The sequence below is a fragment of the Metschnikowia bicuspidata genome, assembly GCF_001664035.1.
Source record: "Metschnikowia bicuspidata var. bicuspidata NRRL YB-4993 chromosome Unknown METBIscaffold_4, whole genome shotgun sequence".
Classification (NCBI taxonomy): Eukaryota; Fungi; Ascomycota; class Pichiomycetes; order Serinales; family Metschnikowiaceae; genus Metschnikowia; species Metschnikowia bicuspidata.
In genome coordinates this window covers 1,370,190-1,388,337 of record NW_017387734.1, presented here as the reverse complement: position 1 = coordinate 1,388,337, position 18,148 = coordinate 1,370,190, and the positions used below count along the sequence as shown (strand labels likewise).

The 18,148-nt window shown below is 51.3% G+C and overlaps 6 protein-coding genes and 1 non-coding gene across 7 annotated transcripts; 5 read left to right on the top strand and 2 right to left on the bottom strand.

The window, feature by feature from the left end:
* Window positions 1-71: 71 nt before the first annotated feature.
* METBIDRAFT_12621 (uncharacterized protein) lies at window positions 72-1,111 on the top strand (the record flags this gene model as incomplete). The annotated part of the gene is made up of 5 exons (XM_018854241.1): window positions 72-211; window positions 260-269; window positions 519-735; window positions 758-836; window positions 880-1,111. The coding sequence occupies 5 exons, from the start codon at window positions 72-74 to the stop codon at window positions 1,109-1,111; spliced, it is 678 nt and encodes a 225-aa protein (XP_018711174.1).
* Window positions 1,112-1,879: 768 nt separating this feature from the next.
* On the top strand, window positions 1,880-2,926 carry METBIDRAFT_19862 (palmitoyltransferase; the record flags this gene model as incomplete). The annotated part of the gene is made up of 1 exon (XM_018854903.1): window positions 1,880-2,926. A coding segment is annotated over one exon (1,047 nt), but the record flags the coding sequence as incomplete, so codon positions are not given.
* A 7,023-nt stretch (window positions 2,927-9,949) lies between these two features.
* DAL81 (Dal81p) lies at window positions 9,950-11,935 on the top strand (the record flags this gene model as incomplete). Its single annotated transcript, XM_018857617.1, has 1 exon — window positions 9,950-11,935. A coding segment is annotated over one exon (1,986 nt), but the record flags the coding sequence as incomplete, so codon positions are not given.
* Window positions 11,936-12,634: 699 nt separating this feature from the next.
* Window positions 12,635-13,220, bottom strand: ARC19 (Arc19p). Its single transcript, XM_018856103.1, has one exon. The coding sequence runs from the start codon at window positions 13,136-13,138 to the stop codon at window positions 12,707-12,709; it is 432 nt and encodes a 143-aa protein (XP_018711171.1). The 5' UTR covers window positions 13,139-13,220; the 3' UTR covers window positions 12,635-12,706.
* A 191-nt stretch (window positions 13,221-13,411) lies between these two features.
* Window positions 13,412-15,911, bottom strand: METBIDRAFT_32617 (uncharacterized protein). Its single transcript, XM_018856102.1, has one exon. The coding sequence runs from the start codon at window positions 15,667-15,669 to the stop codon at window positions 13,738-13,740; it is 1,932 nt and encodes a 643-aa protein (XP_018711170.1). The 5' UTR covers window positions 15,670-15,911; the 3' UTR covers window positions 13,412-13,737.
* A 488-nt stretch (window positions 15,912-16,399) lies between these two features.
* Window positions 16,400-16,481, top strand: METBIDRAFT_t169. The gene has a single exon. It is a non-coding gene; the product is annotated as a tRNA-Ser (tRNA).
* Window positions 16,482-17,749: 1,268 nt separating this feature from the next.
* On the top strand, window positions 17,750-18,106 carry METBIDRAFT_32616 (uncharacterized protein). Its single transcript, XM_018856101.1, has one exon. The coding sequence runs from the start codon at window positions 17,754-17,756 to the stop codon at window positions 17,988-17,990; it is 237 nt and encodes a 78-aa protein (XP_018711169.1). The 5' UTR covers window positions 17,750-17,753; the 3' UTR covers window positions 17,991-18,106.
* Window positions 18,107-18,148: the final 42 nt, after the last annotated feature.

The window sequence follows — 18,148 nt, the reverse complement described above, 5'->3', positions numbered from 1 at the left end:
CCCCCCCCCCGAAGGGATACCACTGTAGTTACGGATTGGGTCTGCTTCTGCCGGTCATTGGGAGAACCAAAATGACGCCCGGTTTCGAGCTTCTTGCCATGCTGCCTTGTCTAAGAGGGTGGCGTGATGGTGACGTGATTTTGATTCCAATCATAAGGCCCTATCCGCTTGATACTGACGGTACCCAAGCGCCTTCCTGCCAATGTGGTGGGTGAGTTTCGGGTTGATGCTGAATTTCTCTGGAAGTGTCTTTGTATAGAGGGTGTCCCGTATGTCGCCTTTAAATGAATAAGACAGGTTTGGTTTGCTATGGTGTTCCAGGAGATCAGGCTACATGCATGGAAGTGTTTTAGCGATCGGATTAGTGACAGTGGTGTAGTGTAACTACAGGGGCTTATTATACCAACTTATGCAAACATGGGTTTATCATGATGGTAATGGTAATGGGAATGGGAATGGGAATGAGGGTGCTAATGATAGTAATGATGCTTCTGAGTATGATGTGATGTTGATGATAGGGTCATAATGGTGGTGTCAATGTTAGCGAGAGTGCTAGGAGTGCCCTAAAAGTTCCAATAAATTCCAATGCTAAGAACAGTGCTAACGGTTTTGAAAATGCTAGTGCTATTCATGGGGTGAGGAATACTAATAATGATGACAATGATAATAATGACAATGATAATAATGACAATGATAATAAACATGATAGCAACGACAATGCTAATGGCAATGACGGTGCTTGTAAAACACAGAATAGACACGCTGGCGAGGATCTGCCAATACAGTGCTAATCCTAAGAACGGTGGTGGTGGTGCTGAAGTTGGTGAGGCCAATTGGTAATGATATAATGATATAATGATATAATGATAATAATGGTAGTATTGATATTATTGATAATAATGATAATAATGACAATAATGATAATAACAATAATAATGACAACGACAATGCAAATGGCAATGACGGTATCATTGCTTGCAAAACACAGAATAGACACGCTGGCGAGGATCTGCCAATAACAGTGCCGATGCTCATAACAGTGCAGATGCTCATAACAGTGCAGATGCTTATGACAGTGCTAGTGGTGTTGGGGTTGTTGAGGCCTACTTAGAATGACAATAATGACAATAACGAAAACAATGACAATAACAAAATTGATGAAAACAACGATACCAACGACATAGATAATGGCAATGACGGTGCCACGTTTGCAACACGCAATAAATAACGCTGGCGAAGACCACCCCATCCAGGCCAGGCCAGTCAGGTCCAAGCCCGCGGGCGGCGACTGCAGCCGCGACTTGCGGCCGGCTTGCCCGGCTCGTCGCCCTGGCCGCCTGGCCGCCTGGCAGTGAGCACCCAGTCCCTCTGGAGCGGGGCCGCACCACCCGTCCCAGCCTGGCCGTGTCTGGACAGGCCCACCATTCTTGATGCCCATTTTTCACTTTTTTCCCGTAAGCCCCGTATTATTCTGCTGGCCCCCCTTTTATTATCCTGGGCCCCGTTATAATCCCGTGAGCCCCAATTTTTATTTCATTCTCGTAGTTCCCACTTTGACAATTGTCCATGCTCTTGGCCATGCTCTCATTAGTCCGTCCGCGCCCCATTCGCGGCCCCATTCGCGGCCCCATTCGCGGCCCTATTCGCGGCCCTATTCGCGGCCCCAGCTCTGCGGCCCAACCACCTCCCCATCTCCACCACCGCCACCACCGCCACCAAATCCCCCAAATCCCCCAAATTCCACTTCCTCCAAATCCCAAATCCCCCAAATCCCACTTCCTCCAAATCCCACTTCCTCCAAACCCCCCACTCCCTTCACCAGAATCTCCCTCTCCCCCTTTCCCCCATGCTCGTGTTTCTCCATGCGCTCCTCGGCGGCGCGTTCCTCGTGGCGGTGTTGGTGTTTGGCGACTCGCCCGCGCTCCGCAACACGCCGCTCCACAGGCTCCACCGCGTGCTCGTGCGGGCCGGCGCCAGGCTCGGCCGCGCCGCCACGGCCCGCCCCGCCGTGTACGCCGCGCTCCGCTGGACGGTGCCCGTGTTCTACGCCGCCACCGTGGGCGTGTGCGTGGCCCAGTTCTTCGCCCACGTGTACGTGCGGCTGGGCGTCCGCCACTCGCGCGGCCACGCGCTTTACATGGCCGTGTCCCTCGCGGCGCTCGCCGCGGCCACCGCGCTCCTCACGTTCTCGGACCCCGGCGTGGTCCTGGCGTCCACCGTGGCGCGCGCGCGCCGCGCGTACGCGGACAACGGCTTGATTTTCTTTGCGGGCCGCGTGTGCCGCACGTGCGGGCTCCCCAAGGTGGCCCGGTCCAAGCACTGCTCCACGTGCGGCCGCTGCGTGTACGTGCACGACCACCACTGCATCTTCGCCAACAACTGCGTGGGCCAGAACAACTACCGGTGGTTCGTGGCGTTCTTGCTCGCCAACATCAACGTCATGGTGTACGGCGGCGCTGTGAGCTGGGCCCAGGTGCGTGGCGCCGCGGCGCCGGGCGCGTGGTGGTGGTGGTGGGCCGCGGCGCCGGGCGCGTGGTGGGCCGCGGTGACCGGGCCCGTGGACGCGGCGCGCGTGGCCGCGCTTTTGCTGGCGTTGGCGCTGGTGTTCGCGGTGGTGCTCGCGGCCTTCGCGGGCTTGCACGTGCGGTACATGTACTTGGGCGTGACCACCAACGAGGCGGACAAGTGGGGCGACATCGAGCACTTGGTGGCGCTCGGCGCGCTCTACCACGCGCCCGGCCGCGGCGTGTTTGTCGAGCGCGCGGAGGCGCCGGGCGCGGGCGGCGCCGTGTTTATTCTGCTCGCGGACCAGCGCGTGCTTTTCGCCGAGCACCCGGCGGCGCCGGCCGTGCGCCGCGTGTTGCTGGTGGCGGACGTGCCCAACGTCTACGACCGCGGCTTTGCGGCCAACGTGCGCGACCGGCTCGCGGGGCCGCTGCTCATGGTGCGGGCCGCGGCAACAACCGCGTGATCCGCGCGGGGACGGCCGCGGGCCGCGCGTGCCACACGACGGCGCGCCGCCGGCCCTGGGCCTGTTCGCCCTGGCCCTGTTTGTGTGGGTCCGCTCGCGCGCCCGCGCCCTGTTCGTATGGGCCCGCACCTGGGCCCGCACCTGGGCCCTGGGCGCCGCGGGCCGCGAGCTCCGCCTGCACCTCTGGGCCCTGGAGCACCCGGCGCAACACGCCGCTCATGACCGGGTCGCGCGCCCAGAGCCCGGCGTGGCCCCACGCGACCGCGTGCACAAAGAGGCGGAAGCGGCAGTTGTCCTCGGCGCTGGCAAACAAGAGGTGGAGCCCGAGCGGCTCGTATTGTGATGCCAACACGCGGGCCTTGGCCGCCACGTCGGGGATGGTCTCGACCAGCGTCTCGGCGAGAAGCGCGGCCGACTGCACGACCACAGGGCCGTTGTCGGGGCCGTTTTGCGTGCCGTCTTGGGTGCCGTTTTGGGTGCCCCTTTGGGTGCCCTTTTCGGCGCCCTTTTCGCCGCCATTTTCGCCGCTGTTTTCGCCGCTGTCTCCAGTCTCCGGCCCCTGCGGCCGCCCGCTGGGACTGCCGCCGGCATGCTTCCGCTTGTTCTCGATGTGGCGCACTTTCTGAGAGAACATCACGGGCGCGTCGGGTGCATCGAGCCCGTCGTCTAGAAACGACAACCTGACGGCCGGCGGGCGGCGCGCGCGGGCCCGCCGCCTGTGCTGTCTGTCCTCGTCGTCCTCGATGTCGGAGATGGTGAGGCCGTGTTTGCGTGCCATCCAGAAGACGTGCGGAGCCGTGTAGTCGGGCCGTGTTTGGGGCCGCGTTTTTGGGGCCGCGCTTCTAGGGCCGCGCTTCTAGGGCCGCGTTTTCGGGCCGCCCTTCCATGGCCGCGCTTCTAGGGCCGCGCTTCTTTGCTTCCTGGAGCCGCTTTCCAGGCCATTTTTCAATTTCCTGGGCCGCTTTCCGTTCCCGGGGCCGTTCCCGGAGCCGCTTTTGGTAGTTTGACCCGGCTTTGCGTCCGGCGCTGGGCGTGTCCAGACGGCCTTTCTTGTTCTCGTGTGCGGCGTGCTCCGGCTTTCGGGCACGTCCCCCGCGGCCCTCGTATGGGCTGGTGCGGCGCGCCGGGGCCCTAGACGGCACCTCGCCAAACGACCGCCTGGACTTCTGGGCCCGGACCCGCGCCCGCGCTAGCAATTTGTGGACAAGGGGGCCACGCCTCGCCCCTTCTTCCGTGGGCCTGTGGTGCTACTGAACCGCGGTCTTGAATAAAGGAAGGGGGCACAGGATTGAGAATGAAGGACTGAGAGGCGGACTGGAACAGAGCACTTAAAACCATCACTGCATAATTACAACACTTTTTCATCCTTCGGGGATTGAACCATGTCGATGCATCGGGGAGACAACATGATTCATTACATAAGAATCATGGCCCAGAGTACCCCGCGCCTTACTTCGTGGAACAATCAACCGCATACTAAACTGATTTACTATAGATACCACCAATGCCAAATAAAAGTTACATGTGTTTGAAATGTAAACATTAGAGGATGAAAGGATTCAAGGGATAAGAAAGGAACCAAGAAACGGCGTTGATCGTACGTACTCAAAACACCAACTAACGGGTTCTAATGCTAAGAATTATTCTAAAGCTCATTAATTAGCCTCTCTTTCTATCAGTCATTATATATTGATAAATGTATTACCCCGCTCCGCGGGGTGAGATTTCCCCTCCGGAGAATGTATTATAAGTATACCTTATAACGCTCGAGCATTAGCTAAAATGGATGGAATGGACGTACTCAAATTTTTTAGTAAATCTCATTTCCGCAGGGCGGGATACCCATAAAAAGTATATTATAATAACATAATTACAGATTTATGACAGATGGTTGTTAATAGTTCTTTTTGATAATATAGCGGAATTGATATACAAAGAACATGAAAGGAACATGAAAAGAATATGAAAGGAAAATTTCATAAACATAATGACATACACATAAAGAAATGGACATGACAGCTTTGTAAAAATGCTTAATATGTATAACTATTCCCTATAACCTATAAGACTTAGTAAATCCCCGCTATGCCGGGAGGGAATACTTGAGACAGCCCTACCCAATTGTACGTAAATGAACCTTTTTTGAAGAACCATTCTATCATAGGGTGGTATTAGAAAGATTCCCGTGTGCGATTATCTGCGCTTTCAAGAGCGATTCTCATTCCCACCGGGAATTGCAGATAATTATCCAAAGATACCAAGACTGGAATTGGACAATTATACCAATGTGTCTGCACTGTATCGTCTTTGACGTCTGAAATACTCTTAAAAGTACGATAGACTCGCACGTTTCTTCGACTGTGAATGGTGGTAAAGCATGGAATTCGTCTGCCTGTGGAACAAATGGTTCCAATGATGAGACATTGAACGTCAGGCTTTGTCTCGATATAAACTATCTAGTAGGTAGGTCGAGTTCATATGTGTTATCATTGAGTCGTCTTTTAATTTTGGTGGGACCCAAGTAAAGTCGAGTAAACTTCTGTTTACTAGTCTCACCGAGTCTTAACAGATCTCTATGTATAAGGACCTGATCTCCCACCTCGAAGACTTGGTGTCTCCGGTGCCTATTGGCATTTGCCAACATCGTATGTTATGCTTCTGCTAATCTGTCTAGAACTTGTTGAAGGGTTTTTTGTTGTTCCAACGCGAATACTTGTGCCGCCACTTTCTTCTTGTTCGTTTCGTTGACATTAGGTTCCGGAAATGCTTGAACATATTGTAGGTGAAACCCGTGATCTGCAAAGAAAGGTGTCACATTCGTCGTTGACAGTACTGTGTTGTTATATGAAAATTCCACCATAGGTAGGACTTTATCCCATTCTAGCAACTGACCTTCTTGATTCAACATTGTTCGACAGATATCTGAAATAGTACGGATTGTACGTTCTGATTGGCCATCTGTTTGTGGGTCTTCTCTCGTTGCGAACCGAGTTTGAATCTTCCAAAGACGCATATATTCCTGCCAAACTTGTGGCCGGAACAACTTATCATGATCGCTCACTATTTTGGTTGGAAAACCGTGTAGCTTGAAAACGTGTTCCAGTAACAATCGAGCACATTCTTCCGACTTGAGGCTTGACTTCGTTGGGATTCAGTGTGCCATTTTATTAAGGCGATCTACCACCACTAAAATTACATCAAAACCCGTTTTTGTCTTACTTAACCCCGAAACGAAATCCATGGAAATATCTCTCCATCTCTGTGATGGCACTTCGAGCGGTCGGGGAAGTCCCGCAACTTGTCTAGATGATGTCTTGTTTTCCTGACATACCACACTTTGAGAGACACATCGCTTGCAGGTTTCAAAAAGTCTATGCCAATAGTATTTGTTTTTAAGTTGTTGGTACGTCTTTTGTACCCCTCGGTGTCCTCCCGCATGCGAAGCGTGTACATTTTGTAGGAGCATGAGCCGTGAGAGACCCTCGGGGACACATAGGCGTAATTGATCACCTGCCGAAATGGCACTAATAAAAAACTATTAAGAAAAAACCTATAATAGATCGCATCATTGGCTCATCTGAGAAAGCGTGAGCGCCAATTCACGAAATCTCCCAAAGACGATGAAAAAGACTTCTTCCCATGGAATTTCAACCACTTGAATAAACTAGCTAAATTTCATCGTCCCATGGGATATGGTTTTAAGGACCCGTGACCATGGTTCATTTGACAAGGCAGAACGACGTACATTGGTTTTTGCCTCCTGGTCCTTAAGCAAATCCTGCGAATGACTTTAACAAATCAATCAAGGATTCTTAGATCAAAGAAAGCATTGAGAAAAGCTAGCGTTTCCTTCAAGTGCGTTGGAGCTTGAATGCCGATCTCTTGCCACCAGAAGTACACACACGCATACTCATTTGGATATGTTTATTTTAGTGGCACGGTGGGTTCTATTCGCTGACTTTAACATATTATTAAGCTGCGGATTGATGTGCTTTGACTTGGTGGTGTAATCGTGCATACCATCACACAATCTTGGTGACGAGATGAGATGGAGATGAGCTGAAGCGACGGGTTGTCATGCCTATGTATTAAGCGAACCATACGAGCAGAGGTAAACAAGGATAACGTGCATGTGATCAAAATCACGAGGTGATTTGGAAAAACATTGAACCCTGATTGTTCATGTTTTGTCTTGTATATGGTTCGAAAGAGAAGGCTTGTTTTCACGATGGCTTTGCAACCATATTCCTCAAGACGAAAGACATGGTATAAGAGCAGTTGAGCGTTTTCACTGGGCTATTGAGAGTTTTGGAAGCCAACCCCATAGAAGGAATAATGAGGCAGGTTAACTTTTGGTGGGTTACACTCTAAAAGTAAAAAACAATTCAACTACAGAAGACCCCAAATAACCTAAAGGTAAATCTATAAGGTTTCTGGAGTGAGCACTATATAAATATATGAAGTTCGCATAATAAAGACCTCTCCAGAAACTCAGTACAACCCAAGACACACGTCATTGAATGAAAAGGAAGGTGTATTTAAATTGACTCTATTGCTACGTGTATATCATAATGTTATTGTTTTAAATAAAAATATAATGATGATGAAAATCGACTTTAGATACAAATAAAAGTCTTGATTATTTTCCATGAACACCCCCAACTTCCTTTTCATTTACAAATTTAAGCATTGTGCCAGTATATACCACATGATATAACAAACTTTTATCTCAGTCTTATTTTGGTTTCCCGGACACTCTCGTTTGGTACGTTATGCAGACTGTACGTTCAAAGATAGGACAAAACTAAGTCAAGAAATATCATACTAAGTCTTGGCCAAAGCGGGACAACAAAATCTATTAACTTTTGACTAGGTTTGTTTCTTCTAGAATGGAATGAAATTGGATGCAACAATGGATCGTGCTCATTTGTTCGTTTAGCCTCGAGAACGGTCAGACCGTCTTATGTGGAACTTTCATGGTGCCAGTAAACTCCTTATTCGAGTATCGGGATCTGTTAATGCTGTGCCTCATATCTTAAACAATGTACTTCAACATGCAAACTTATTCATTTATAACACTACAAAGTTACACTCCAAATCGAATTAGTTTCACTGCGAGTCACACTAACAAAGCACACTATAAATCACACTTATAAATCACACTTATAAATCACACTAATAAATCACACTAATAAATCACACTGATAAATCACACCGATAAATCACACCGATAAATCACACCAGTATCTCTGCAAAATCACTAAGATCACTGCAAGTCACACGCCTAATTACACCGAAAAATGACAGTCCGAAATCAAACACAAAAAAAACACTATTCCAAAGAAAAAACCCTACAGCCTCCCTTAGTCGGCGCACGGGGTGGACCCACATTTCCCGCTCTGTCTCCGCTGGCCCCGGCGCGGCCCTACATGCGAACGGCTCTGCTAGTTGGAATATTAGAGGACAAGGCACTGGGCTTTTCTGGGAGTATTTGGCTCGGATTCAACTCGGGCTGGGCCCTTTCCAAAACCACGGGCGTGGTCCCAGCACACTGTGCCGGTAAAATTAGAAAAGCACACCACGACGGTAAAAAAAAAGAGAAGGACGGACTATTCTGGCGATTGGCCGCTCCCCTGATAACGACGGGCCAGTCTTCCCCGCGCCGCGTCTCTTTTTTTCGTCCCTATCTTGGCGCGAAGTTTGGCGGCCCTAATCTGTGGCTGTGGCGCTGGCGGCACTCCTATCTGGCCCCTCTGGCCCCAGTGGCCTTAGTGACCTTACCTCCCCCTTCTCTCTGGACCTCTCGCCCTGTCCCGCCCGCCACGCTAAATTGCTAGGGCCCCCATTCCACTATCGCGCCCACCCTCACAAAATACACCAGGTCGGGGGAAAAAAAAAGACAACCAATATACCACTCTGCTTCTCTTTCCCCGCCGGTCTTTTCCAGCCTATCTGGCCAATTCTCCCAGCTTGCGCCGCCAATTGTGATTTCGACACTGGCGCTTGAGGGGCCCGCCAAAACAAATAGCCTCGGGCCGCCGAAATTCCGATTTTCCTAGGCGGCATCAAAACCTGGCGGCGTCAAATAGTGCAGCCCCCGATATTTATTTGCACCCGATATTTACTTGCACCCGAAATCTTGCAGCCAGAATTTTACTTGCACCCGAATTTTACTTGCACCCGAATTCTCACTGCAGCCGAAATTTTACTTGCACCTGAATTCTCACTGCAGCCGAAATTTTACTTGCACCAAATTCTCACTTGCACCAAATTCTCACTTGCACCAAATTCTCCCTGCGGCCCCGAAATCTCACTGCGCGCCCTGATTTTTTCTCTGCCCCAAAACAACACCCCCACCCGCACCTCGCAAATCCTGCCCTCTTCTGCCACCCCGTCCGCCCTCGTCACACGTTATCCCACCACCTCCCGCCACGCAAATCTGCTCCGAGCCGCCAGGGGGACATGAACACAAACGCGGGCAACGACCCTGCCTTCCCGCAGCAGCCCAACGACCGCAAAGCCGCCGCCCCGCCGCTGCACATGGATCTCCCCGAGCAGCCGCCACACTCCCACAGCCCGATCCCCGAGTTCGGCGCCCCGAACGGCCCGCCCGGCTCCTCCGGCCCGCCGCAGGATCTGGCCGCCACCTACTTGGACTGGGCGTCCCAGTTCTTGCTCGACAACGCCAACACAGACCTCCTTGCCAACTTCGACTTCCCCAACTCGGCCGCGCCGCCCAACAACCACATCATGCAGAAGATCCAGTTCCAGAACAGCGTGCACGACCTCCCGGCCAAGACGCACGACCTCCACTACCCGTACGGCGACCTGCCGCCCCTGCCGCCGGTAGCGCCCATGGCGCCCATGGCGCCCATGGCCCCCCACATGCACAGCCTCCCCCAGCAGCAGCTAGCGCCGGCGTCCCAGCACGGTGCGCCCGGTCAAAAGCCGCCCGTGGCCCTCATGGGCGCCAAGGACATGCGTGGCAAGCCGCGCCGGCCCTGCGACCACTGCCGCCGCAAGAAAATCCGCTGTGTGATCATCCCCAACACAGACAACTGCGCCCAGTGCGAGGCCAAGTCCTTGACGTGCACGTACACGCGGCTACCGCCCAGCAAAGACGAGCCCGTACCCAAGCGCGCCCGCAACGGGCTTCCGGGCGACTACTTGGACCTAGGCTCGGCGCCGGGCCAGAACATGTACGACATCGTGCCGCCCAATGTGCCCATCCGCACCGTGGCCCCGGTGCACGACTACTCCACCATGAACAACTCGCTCTTGAAGAAAACGCTCTCTCTCCAGTTCCCCCGCTCGTCGTTTTACGTGGGGCCAACCTCGTACTTGTTCGACCCGAACCTCCTCGAGGTTATCATTGGCTCTCAGAACAAGCCGCCGGGCGGACCCGCTGCGACCTCCGCACGGCCTGGTACGCTCAACAAGATTGAGCAGGTCAATCTCAGCGAGATAATCTCGCTTCGAAAGGTCGAGAACAAGACCCAGTTCCTTTTGCAGGACGACCAGACGAAGCACTCCATCCAGACCATGTCCAGCGATGTCGATGCCATCGAGAAGTTCATCGCGCCGCACGGCCAGATCCTCATCGACCTATATTTCCGCATCATCCATCCCTCGTATCCAATCCTACACAAGAAAGTGTTTTTGGAAAAGTACTCGCGGACTCATCGAGAGTTCAGCGCGCCGTTGCTTGCCGCCGTCTACGTTTTGGCCATTCAGTGGTGGGACTACGACCCCCAGCTCAACCGCTTTCCGAAACCCAACGTCGAGCACATCTTGCGCATCGGGCTCAACAACTACATTTTGGAGATCTTGAAACGCCCTAAGTTGAGCGCAGTACAAGCAGGGCTTTTGCTTCTCCAGTGCAAACACATACTCAGAGGGAACGACGCGTCACAGCCTTCTCTGGACGCATACGGTTCGGCCCTGGCGTTTCTTACGTCAGCGTTCACCGACTCCGACTACAACGACTGGGTCTTGTGCTCGCAAGTGGTGGCAATCTCAGAAGAGCTTGGTCTTGGCTTAGACTGCGATGGCTGGCGATTACCCAAATGGGAAAGAGGACTACGGAAGCGTCTTGCATGGGCAGTTTACTTGGAGGACAAGTGGTTAGCTCTCAAAAATTCTCGGCCATCGCACATTAATGAACTTAACTGGGTTGTGCTGGACTTGGCTGAAGAGGACTTTCCCGAAAAGCATGGTGATGGCGACTTAAAGGAAGGTTCCTCTGACATCAATAATGGCAAGAGGAACTTCATGAATTTGATCTGTCTCTCAAAAATCATTTCTGAGATTATCGATGCTCTATTTTCAATGAAAGCCATGAAGGAGATCACAGAAATCAGTGAGGTTCTAAGGGTTGCAAAGCCAATTCAGTTGAAACTCCGAGAGTGGTACCACTCACTACCGATCGAGCTTCAAATGAACTCCGTCCAGCCACGCAAATTATGTTCCAACGGATACTTGCATCTAGCTTACTTCGCCGCTGAGCTAACTCTTCACAGAAAGATTATTACGACAATATACCAGCAAAATATTCACGGGTCAAAAATCCCGGAAGAGCTTGTTAACGTCTGTCGATCAGCGGCGCGGACGAGACTCATTGCCTCAATTGACTTTGTGAAAGACTTGAAACCGGAGCATATTCACTCCTTCTGGCATTCGTCGGCGTCGTCTAATTTTACGCTCATTGGAACTTTTGCGGCATTGCTTTTCATTTCTTCACTTTCCAAAGAGGAGGCTAAAGACTTTAAAGAGAAAGTCTACGACTATAGATGGGTCTTGAAAATTTCCGCTAAAGGTTTTGTTCAGATTGGCGACTCCCTCCTGAAGTTGGATTTGGTAATGAACCATATTCCTGGATTGCTCAATGAGGTTAACGAGCAGTCATCAATCATATCAAGCGTTCCTAACATAGACTACAACAAGACCTATCAGCAGCAGCAACAACAACAACAACAACAACAATTACCGAAGTTTCAACAAGCTCCAAAGCACCTGCCACTTCTGCAGCATCTGCCTCAGCTGCCAGTTCTGCAGATGCACAATCTGCCCCAACTGCAAATACAGAAGCCGACCCCCCAGCAGCAAACGTACCCCAAATCCACCCCTGCAAATGAGCAACGACCAGCTGCGCAACGTCACGACTCTTCAGGGCAGGGCATATCGCCGTACACTAATAACAATTTTACAGCTGGGAATTCAAATGTGGATAGCCACGCAGCATCAAGCACAAACCAGAATCAAAGATTTTCTGGACAGACTCTGCACCTACCCTTTGATCCAGCACAAGCTTTCCAGGGGCAGATTTTCCACGCGCAGCAGAGCGGTATGGGCAACTTGAGGGGGACACCGATACGCTCACATTCCGCTCAGTCGGTACTGACACGTTCACCAAAAGACACAATGCGCCAGCAAAGAGCTAGTTTTGGTAAATCAGCGCACGGTGATGCTGGTTCCAGTCACTCTACACCAGGGCAAGTGCTGGAGAGTCTCTCCAAGGCTGAAGCTGAGTCCGCCAAGAGCAGTCCCGTGGTCATCAGATCTCCGCTCGCCCAGCAGCATAATTCCAAAGTCGAAAGTGCTCTGAAAGATGTAAACAGCCAGTAATTTCGGCAATCCTGTGTAAACTACAATAAATGTACTATATTGTTTTTGTTGAAAATCTTGTTGTTGCGTATTTTGATATGATCCTACAAACTCGAGTCCTGTCGAATTGGTCTAGTCAAAAGGCGTCAAGTATGCCTCGGCAATGACTCTGGCTCTGGCATTCAAAAACAACTTCATCTCACTGATCTCCTTGTCCACCTCTTCCATGAACTCGATTATGAAGTCCACGAGTTTGTCCTTCAACATCTGCTCAGTATGGAAGTTGGTGATCAAGAACGAGATGTCATAACCCTTGACTGGGACTCTCCTCAAAATGAAAAAACTCTCTGCTCTCTGGGTGAGGAATCGTGTGAACTGACGCACCAAAATGTGCTCGATCTCGTCGGCCTGTTTTATGCAGATCGACACTCGCACAGAGTTGACGGAAGGCTCGATCAAGATCTTCTCATGCTCGTTTCTGGCGATTGTGACTGGGTTCAAAAGAAGCTCTGGGTTGTGCGAGTTGTCCACCTCGATTTCGGGCCTGTTGTGACGCTCGACCATCTGCGACGAGAAGTCCTGCAAGCAAATTGCCGCAGTCAAGGAGGTTCTGACTGCGGTCAAGTACGGTTTCAAGGATTGGGACTATATTGCAGAGTTAGTATGGGGGCACATACTGGGTGGTGCAGCAAGGCCGTGCCGAGAAAGGCAATGCGGAATGGAATGGGCAGACTGTGTGTCCGCCGGAGCTTCTTTGCGCAAATCTCCTGTTTCCTCGTCTTTGGCCCTGCAGTCTCGAATGCGGCGTCTGAGAGGCCTTTTCACGTACCATTTTTAGGGACTGTTGGCAAGGAGGCTAGGAAGGAAGTACCGGGGCCGTGGGTTGGTGATTATGGGTGGAGCGCCCAGTGCAGGTCCGCGCACCCAGGCATTGCTCCAGCAGGGCTGAGGTGCGGACATAGGCCAATATATTGGAGCCTCGGAAAGAGTCCCTGAATTGCGCCCCGAAGTCCGGGAAGCATGAAAAGCAGGAACGGGCCCCCCACCAGGCCAGTTGGCCATGCAAAGTGTGTGTGTGTGTGTTTTTTTTTTCCGGCTGCCTCTGCTGAATATGGCCCTCGGCGAAGCGCGACTCGGGCGTATTCCGCCTCGCTCGGCATGGTCTAATAATTCATGAGCACGGGTTTTTTTTCTCCCTCGGGCCTGGCCCTCTTGGACTCCTGGGCCGAGGGTGCTGCCGCGGTCCGTTTTCTGGTAAGGCTGTTAGTGAGCAAAGCGGCCACCTCTTTCAAGCACTGGGCCAACGCGTCCAGGAGAGCCTGTTCTGCCTTTTCCGGGGTCTTCGTATAGTGGCGGTCCAATGTCGTGCGGAGCGCATCGAACACGTCCACGCCGGCCATTTTCTCCCGCCAAAGCGCCGGGTCGACACGGCCGGTTTTGACCTCTGCGTCCCTGTCGCTTATGCAAATGACCGCGGGTGCGCTCGTCGACTCCCCGCCCTCACTGTTGGTGGAAGAAGACGCCTCGCAGGGCTTTTCGGCCGGCTTCTCCCATGCCAAAAGCGAGCCGTCAATGGCCTCGCGATGGGAGCAGATCCACTCGGCCAAGGCGTGGACGCGTGTGTTTGTTTTGCGGGCCAAGACGGCCTGCTCGGCGTGTTTCTGCGCCTGGAGCTCGCTGTTCAAGGTCTCGTAGATCAGGGCCAACTCGTTCTTGCCCTTCTCGGAGCATAGATCGACGTCCGCGAGCCTCTCGTCCTTGACCAGCCCCAAGGCCGACATGAACTGGGCAAGAGTAGCAAGCGTATCCTCGTAGTCCAAGGAGCCCGGAGTCAGGCCGATGTGCGCGCGCAAGCTGTGTTCAATGAGATCTTTCTTGACCTTCTGGAGCTGCCTCAAGTCCTCCACAATGTCCCAGAATAGCTCGAGCGGCGTCGACCCGTTGCGGCCGCAAAGCTCGATGAACGCGTCCTCGTTCTCGAGCTGCGGCAAGACGCGTTTGAACTGCGTGTTGGCCGTGATGGGCTTGGTCCGGAGCAAGGCCTTGTACGCGTCCCGCGCATGCCTGTCGGAGCGAAGGTTCTTTTTCTCCAAGCCGGCGAGCTGGGCCCGGAGCCTGCCGGCGAGCACGGGGTATATTTTGGTGGCGTAGAGCTGCAAGATGTCGAGCTTGGTGAGCACCTGGAAATGCCTGTTGGCCTTGAAGCGCGCGTCCGTCTGGAGCCGGGCGTACAACTGGTCCCAGGTCTGGGCCTCGTTTCCGGCGCCCGACGTGATCTGCAAGAGGTACGCCTCGAGCTCGCCGAGCGCCTGGTCCTTCTGTTTCTGGAGGTCCTGTTTCTGCTGCGAGCGGATCTTGTCCGTGCACTCGTCATAGAGCTTTTCGAGCTCGCCGTCCGGCAAGATCGAGTGCTCGAACACAGGGTTCTGGTCCTTGGTCAAGAGGCGCTTGGCAGAAACCCACCGTGTGTGCGCCGTGACCTTGCCCTCAGACAAGTACCGGTGGATCTCGCGCAGAAAGTTCTTCTTGAACTCCTCGATCAAGCCGGACTTGCTGGACGACTCACGCTGGAGCTTGTTCACGAGGTAGTCCTCGTACAAGGCCCGCCTCTCCACGGCATCGTCCACGGCCCAGTAGGTCTTGTTTTTGATGAATGTCCGGATCACCTTTTCAAACGACCACGTCGAGTCCACGCCGCCTTCTTCCAACATGGCCTGGAAACTGCGGCGGCTTTCCGCCGGGTCCGCCGGCGCGAGGTTCACCAACGTGCTCCTGAGAAGCGGCTCCAGGGCCAACTTGCGATCCAAATCCAGCGTTTTCTCGTCCTTGTCGGCGCCGCTGGGCTCGGCGCCATCTTGCAGCTCCGAGCCTTGTGCCCCCGCTGCCTCCTTGGGGGCTTCTAGTTCGGCTGGCTTTTCCCACGTGGTCTCGCCTGTGGTTTCGTTGTAGTAGTATTCCTTCCCGTCCTCTGTGGTATATGTTGTCCATATACTAGCCAGCAGAGCCTCGGGGTTTTCCCAGCTGGTCTCCTGGGTGTCAGGATTGTAGTAGTATACACGGCCCTGGTCATCTTCGACTTGCTTCCACGCCGACATTGGATGTTGAGCGGTGGAAAGGGTGTTTTCAGGCGGCTTGAGAATGGAGGCCCTAGGTTTAGTGTGCGGGTCTGAGCTAGGGCCGCGTGATGGGGCCAGGTTAGCGCGGGGCCAGGAAAAACAGACTGGCCCTAAATCGGCGCTCCAGACGTCGGCACGAAAACTCAGCGTTTGTTTGTTTTTTTTGTTTTTTTTTTTTTGGCTACATACAATTAGGCAGTGTTTTTCAAAGGAGGAGGCGCTTATAATTCTAGGGAGCTGGACCCTGCGATTAATGGGTTGTTCTGTCGTAGTTTCTATTGTGAACGGTATTCGCCAGACAAGTGCGAAAGTCTCTTGTTCGGGGACAAATATGTAACATGCCACGAGGAATTAAAATAGGCAGAATTCTCAAGGGCCTGCAAAATCCTAAAAAGGCCAAAGCGGCAAGCCTCTGTTCAGTGTCTTTACCAGATGTATTCTAGATTGCCCAAGATAGCTTCTTAAATGGTTATCCGCCCAGAACCCGCAAATGGCATCAGCTTATTGTTTCATCTTCCAGGCGCCCTCTGATGTGGCACGACATTTTATTTAGATTCATCTAATTAAAAAGTGCGCGTGGTAGACGCACAGCTCAAAGAAAACCGTGTTTAAAATCATTAAAATTCCAATACTATTCGTAATATTTCTTTGTCGAAAAGCTTGAAGATATTTTTATATAATCAGCTTGCAAACTCAAAAGATCATCATTGGCAACTTGTCCGAGCGGTTAAGGAGAAAGACTTGAAATCTTTTGGGTTTTGCCCGCGCAGGTTCGAGTCCTGCAGTTGTCGTTTTTTTACACGAGGCCAGCTCTTCTTTTTTGTTCTCCTTTTTGTCCCAAATCTTGAATAGCAATGTGTTGAGGTCGGGCTATCTCTACGTTAAAGTTATACTTTGCTGTTATGGGCATTGACATGTTCCAAGCCAGGAGCTGGCACTAAATATGTACTCTACAGTTCTGACATCCGCGTTAATATCCCCCAAAAGCGGCGAGTTACTCATCTAGAGGGGACGAGCCAAGTTTCGACACTTGGCTCGGACCTGTTTAAAGGTTTTTTTGTATATTATTTATATGGTTTTGCTCTTTTAATGAGTTGAATCCACCCAATAAAAGCATCTTGACCAGAGCCAAAGACCCGAGATAGGGGTTGCAAAGATTCATGCATTTAGACTAGATTTCTTACTTTGAATCGTATCAACATTCCAATTTGTGGTTTCTACGGTCTTCCAAACGGTTAGTCGCAGAAAATAAGAAAATGTCCCCTATCACAACATAATATGATCATATAATTCATGTATTCCTCCATGATTTGGTGAAGCTGAATCTTGTAAACGTACACCTCATGGTGTTGGTACATCTAATCAAAGCATTTCTTTTTTTCTTTTATTTATGATTATAAATACAAATTATCTGGAATTTATCGGATCTGGACCGATATTATTCGCATGAAAAGCAGAGGATGAAGACTAAACTTTCGGTTGGGGATATTGAAACTGATCCATTATCCATCTTGACACCTATACAAATACATTTATAGAGCAGAGCAACTGTCAGCATTCTCACCTCTCTCGGAAGAAACATCTTGCTCTCGATTGTCTCAGGTGCATTTTGAAACAGTTTCAAAAATTCAGCAGAGCAGGAGGACAGTCTCACGGGTATGTTTCAAGTTGGACATCGGTTGTTCTTTTGAACTTGACTTAAATTTAAACACCCAACAAATTTTGGCCGTAGAAGATGTGGCGTCAAGTCTGTCAACCTTAAATACATGAAAGATTATGAAATCTTGAGAATTATTTGCGCAAGAACTGCTGGGCCTGAGCTTCGAAAAATCATATCAATTTTCCTTTTTAGCTTTCAGTGTGTCTCTGAATTGGGTTTTTGTTTCTACTGCACATCATACCTATAATGTTGGCTTTGAAAAGTCCTTATCAAGAGGACCGTGGTGATTGAACTTAATTGCGGATGTCTCCTCATGTTTATTTTTCTTTTTCTTTGATAGACTCATCTGATTAAATGACTATATATGTAAAATACATAAGAAACCTTTCAACAGCTCCCAGAGATGTACCTAGTGTCGAAAGTCGCTCCGCCTCCTTCCGTTAGTCACGGCCTGGACAGTCCTCTTGGCCCGTATCTGTTCATGTATTGGACAATATCATGCCAGGAACGTGCGTTCCGGGCTCAAACAAGGGCATTTGATCAAGCTTGTCTTTTCATGAAAGCTGTTGTGAAGTATGTTTTTCTTCAGACGGCTTGGTCAAACACTTCTGGAAATAAGAGACACGGGCATGATCTTTAGTTGATTCATACGAACTGACAAAAGAACAAAAGAGTTATACTTGAATTGTGTATGTGCGTCCAAGACATTTTTTACCTGGCTTCAAGCCTCTGCTTTCTGGGGCACGTGGCTTGAAATATTCAAACCACGAATACCTTATTCAAGAAGAAAGAGAAAGA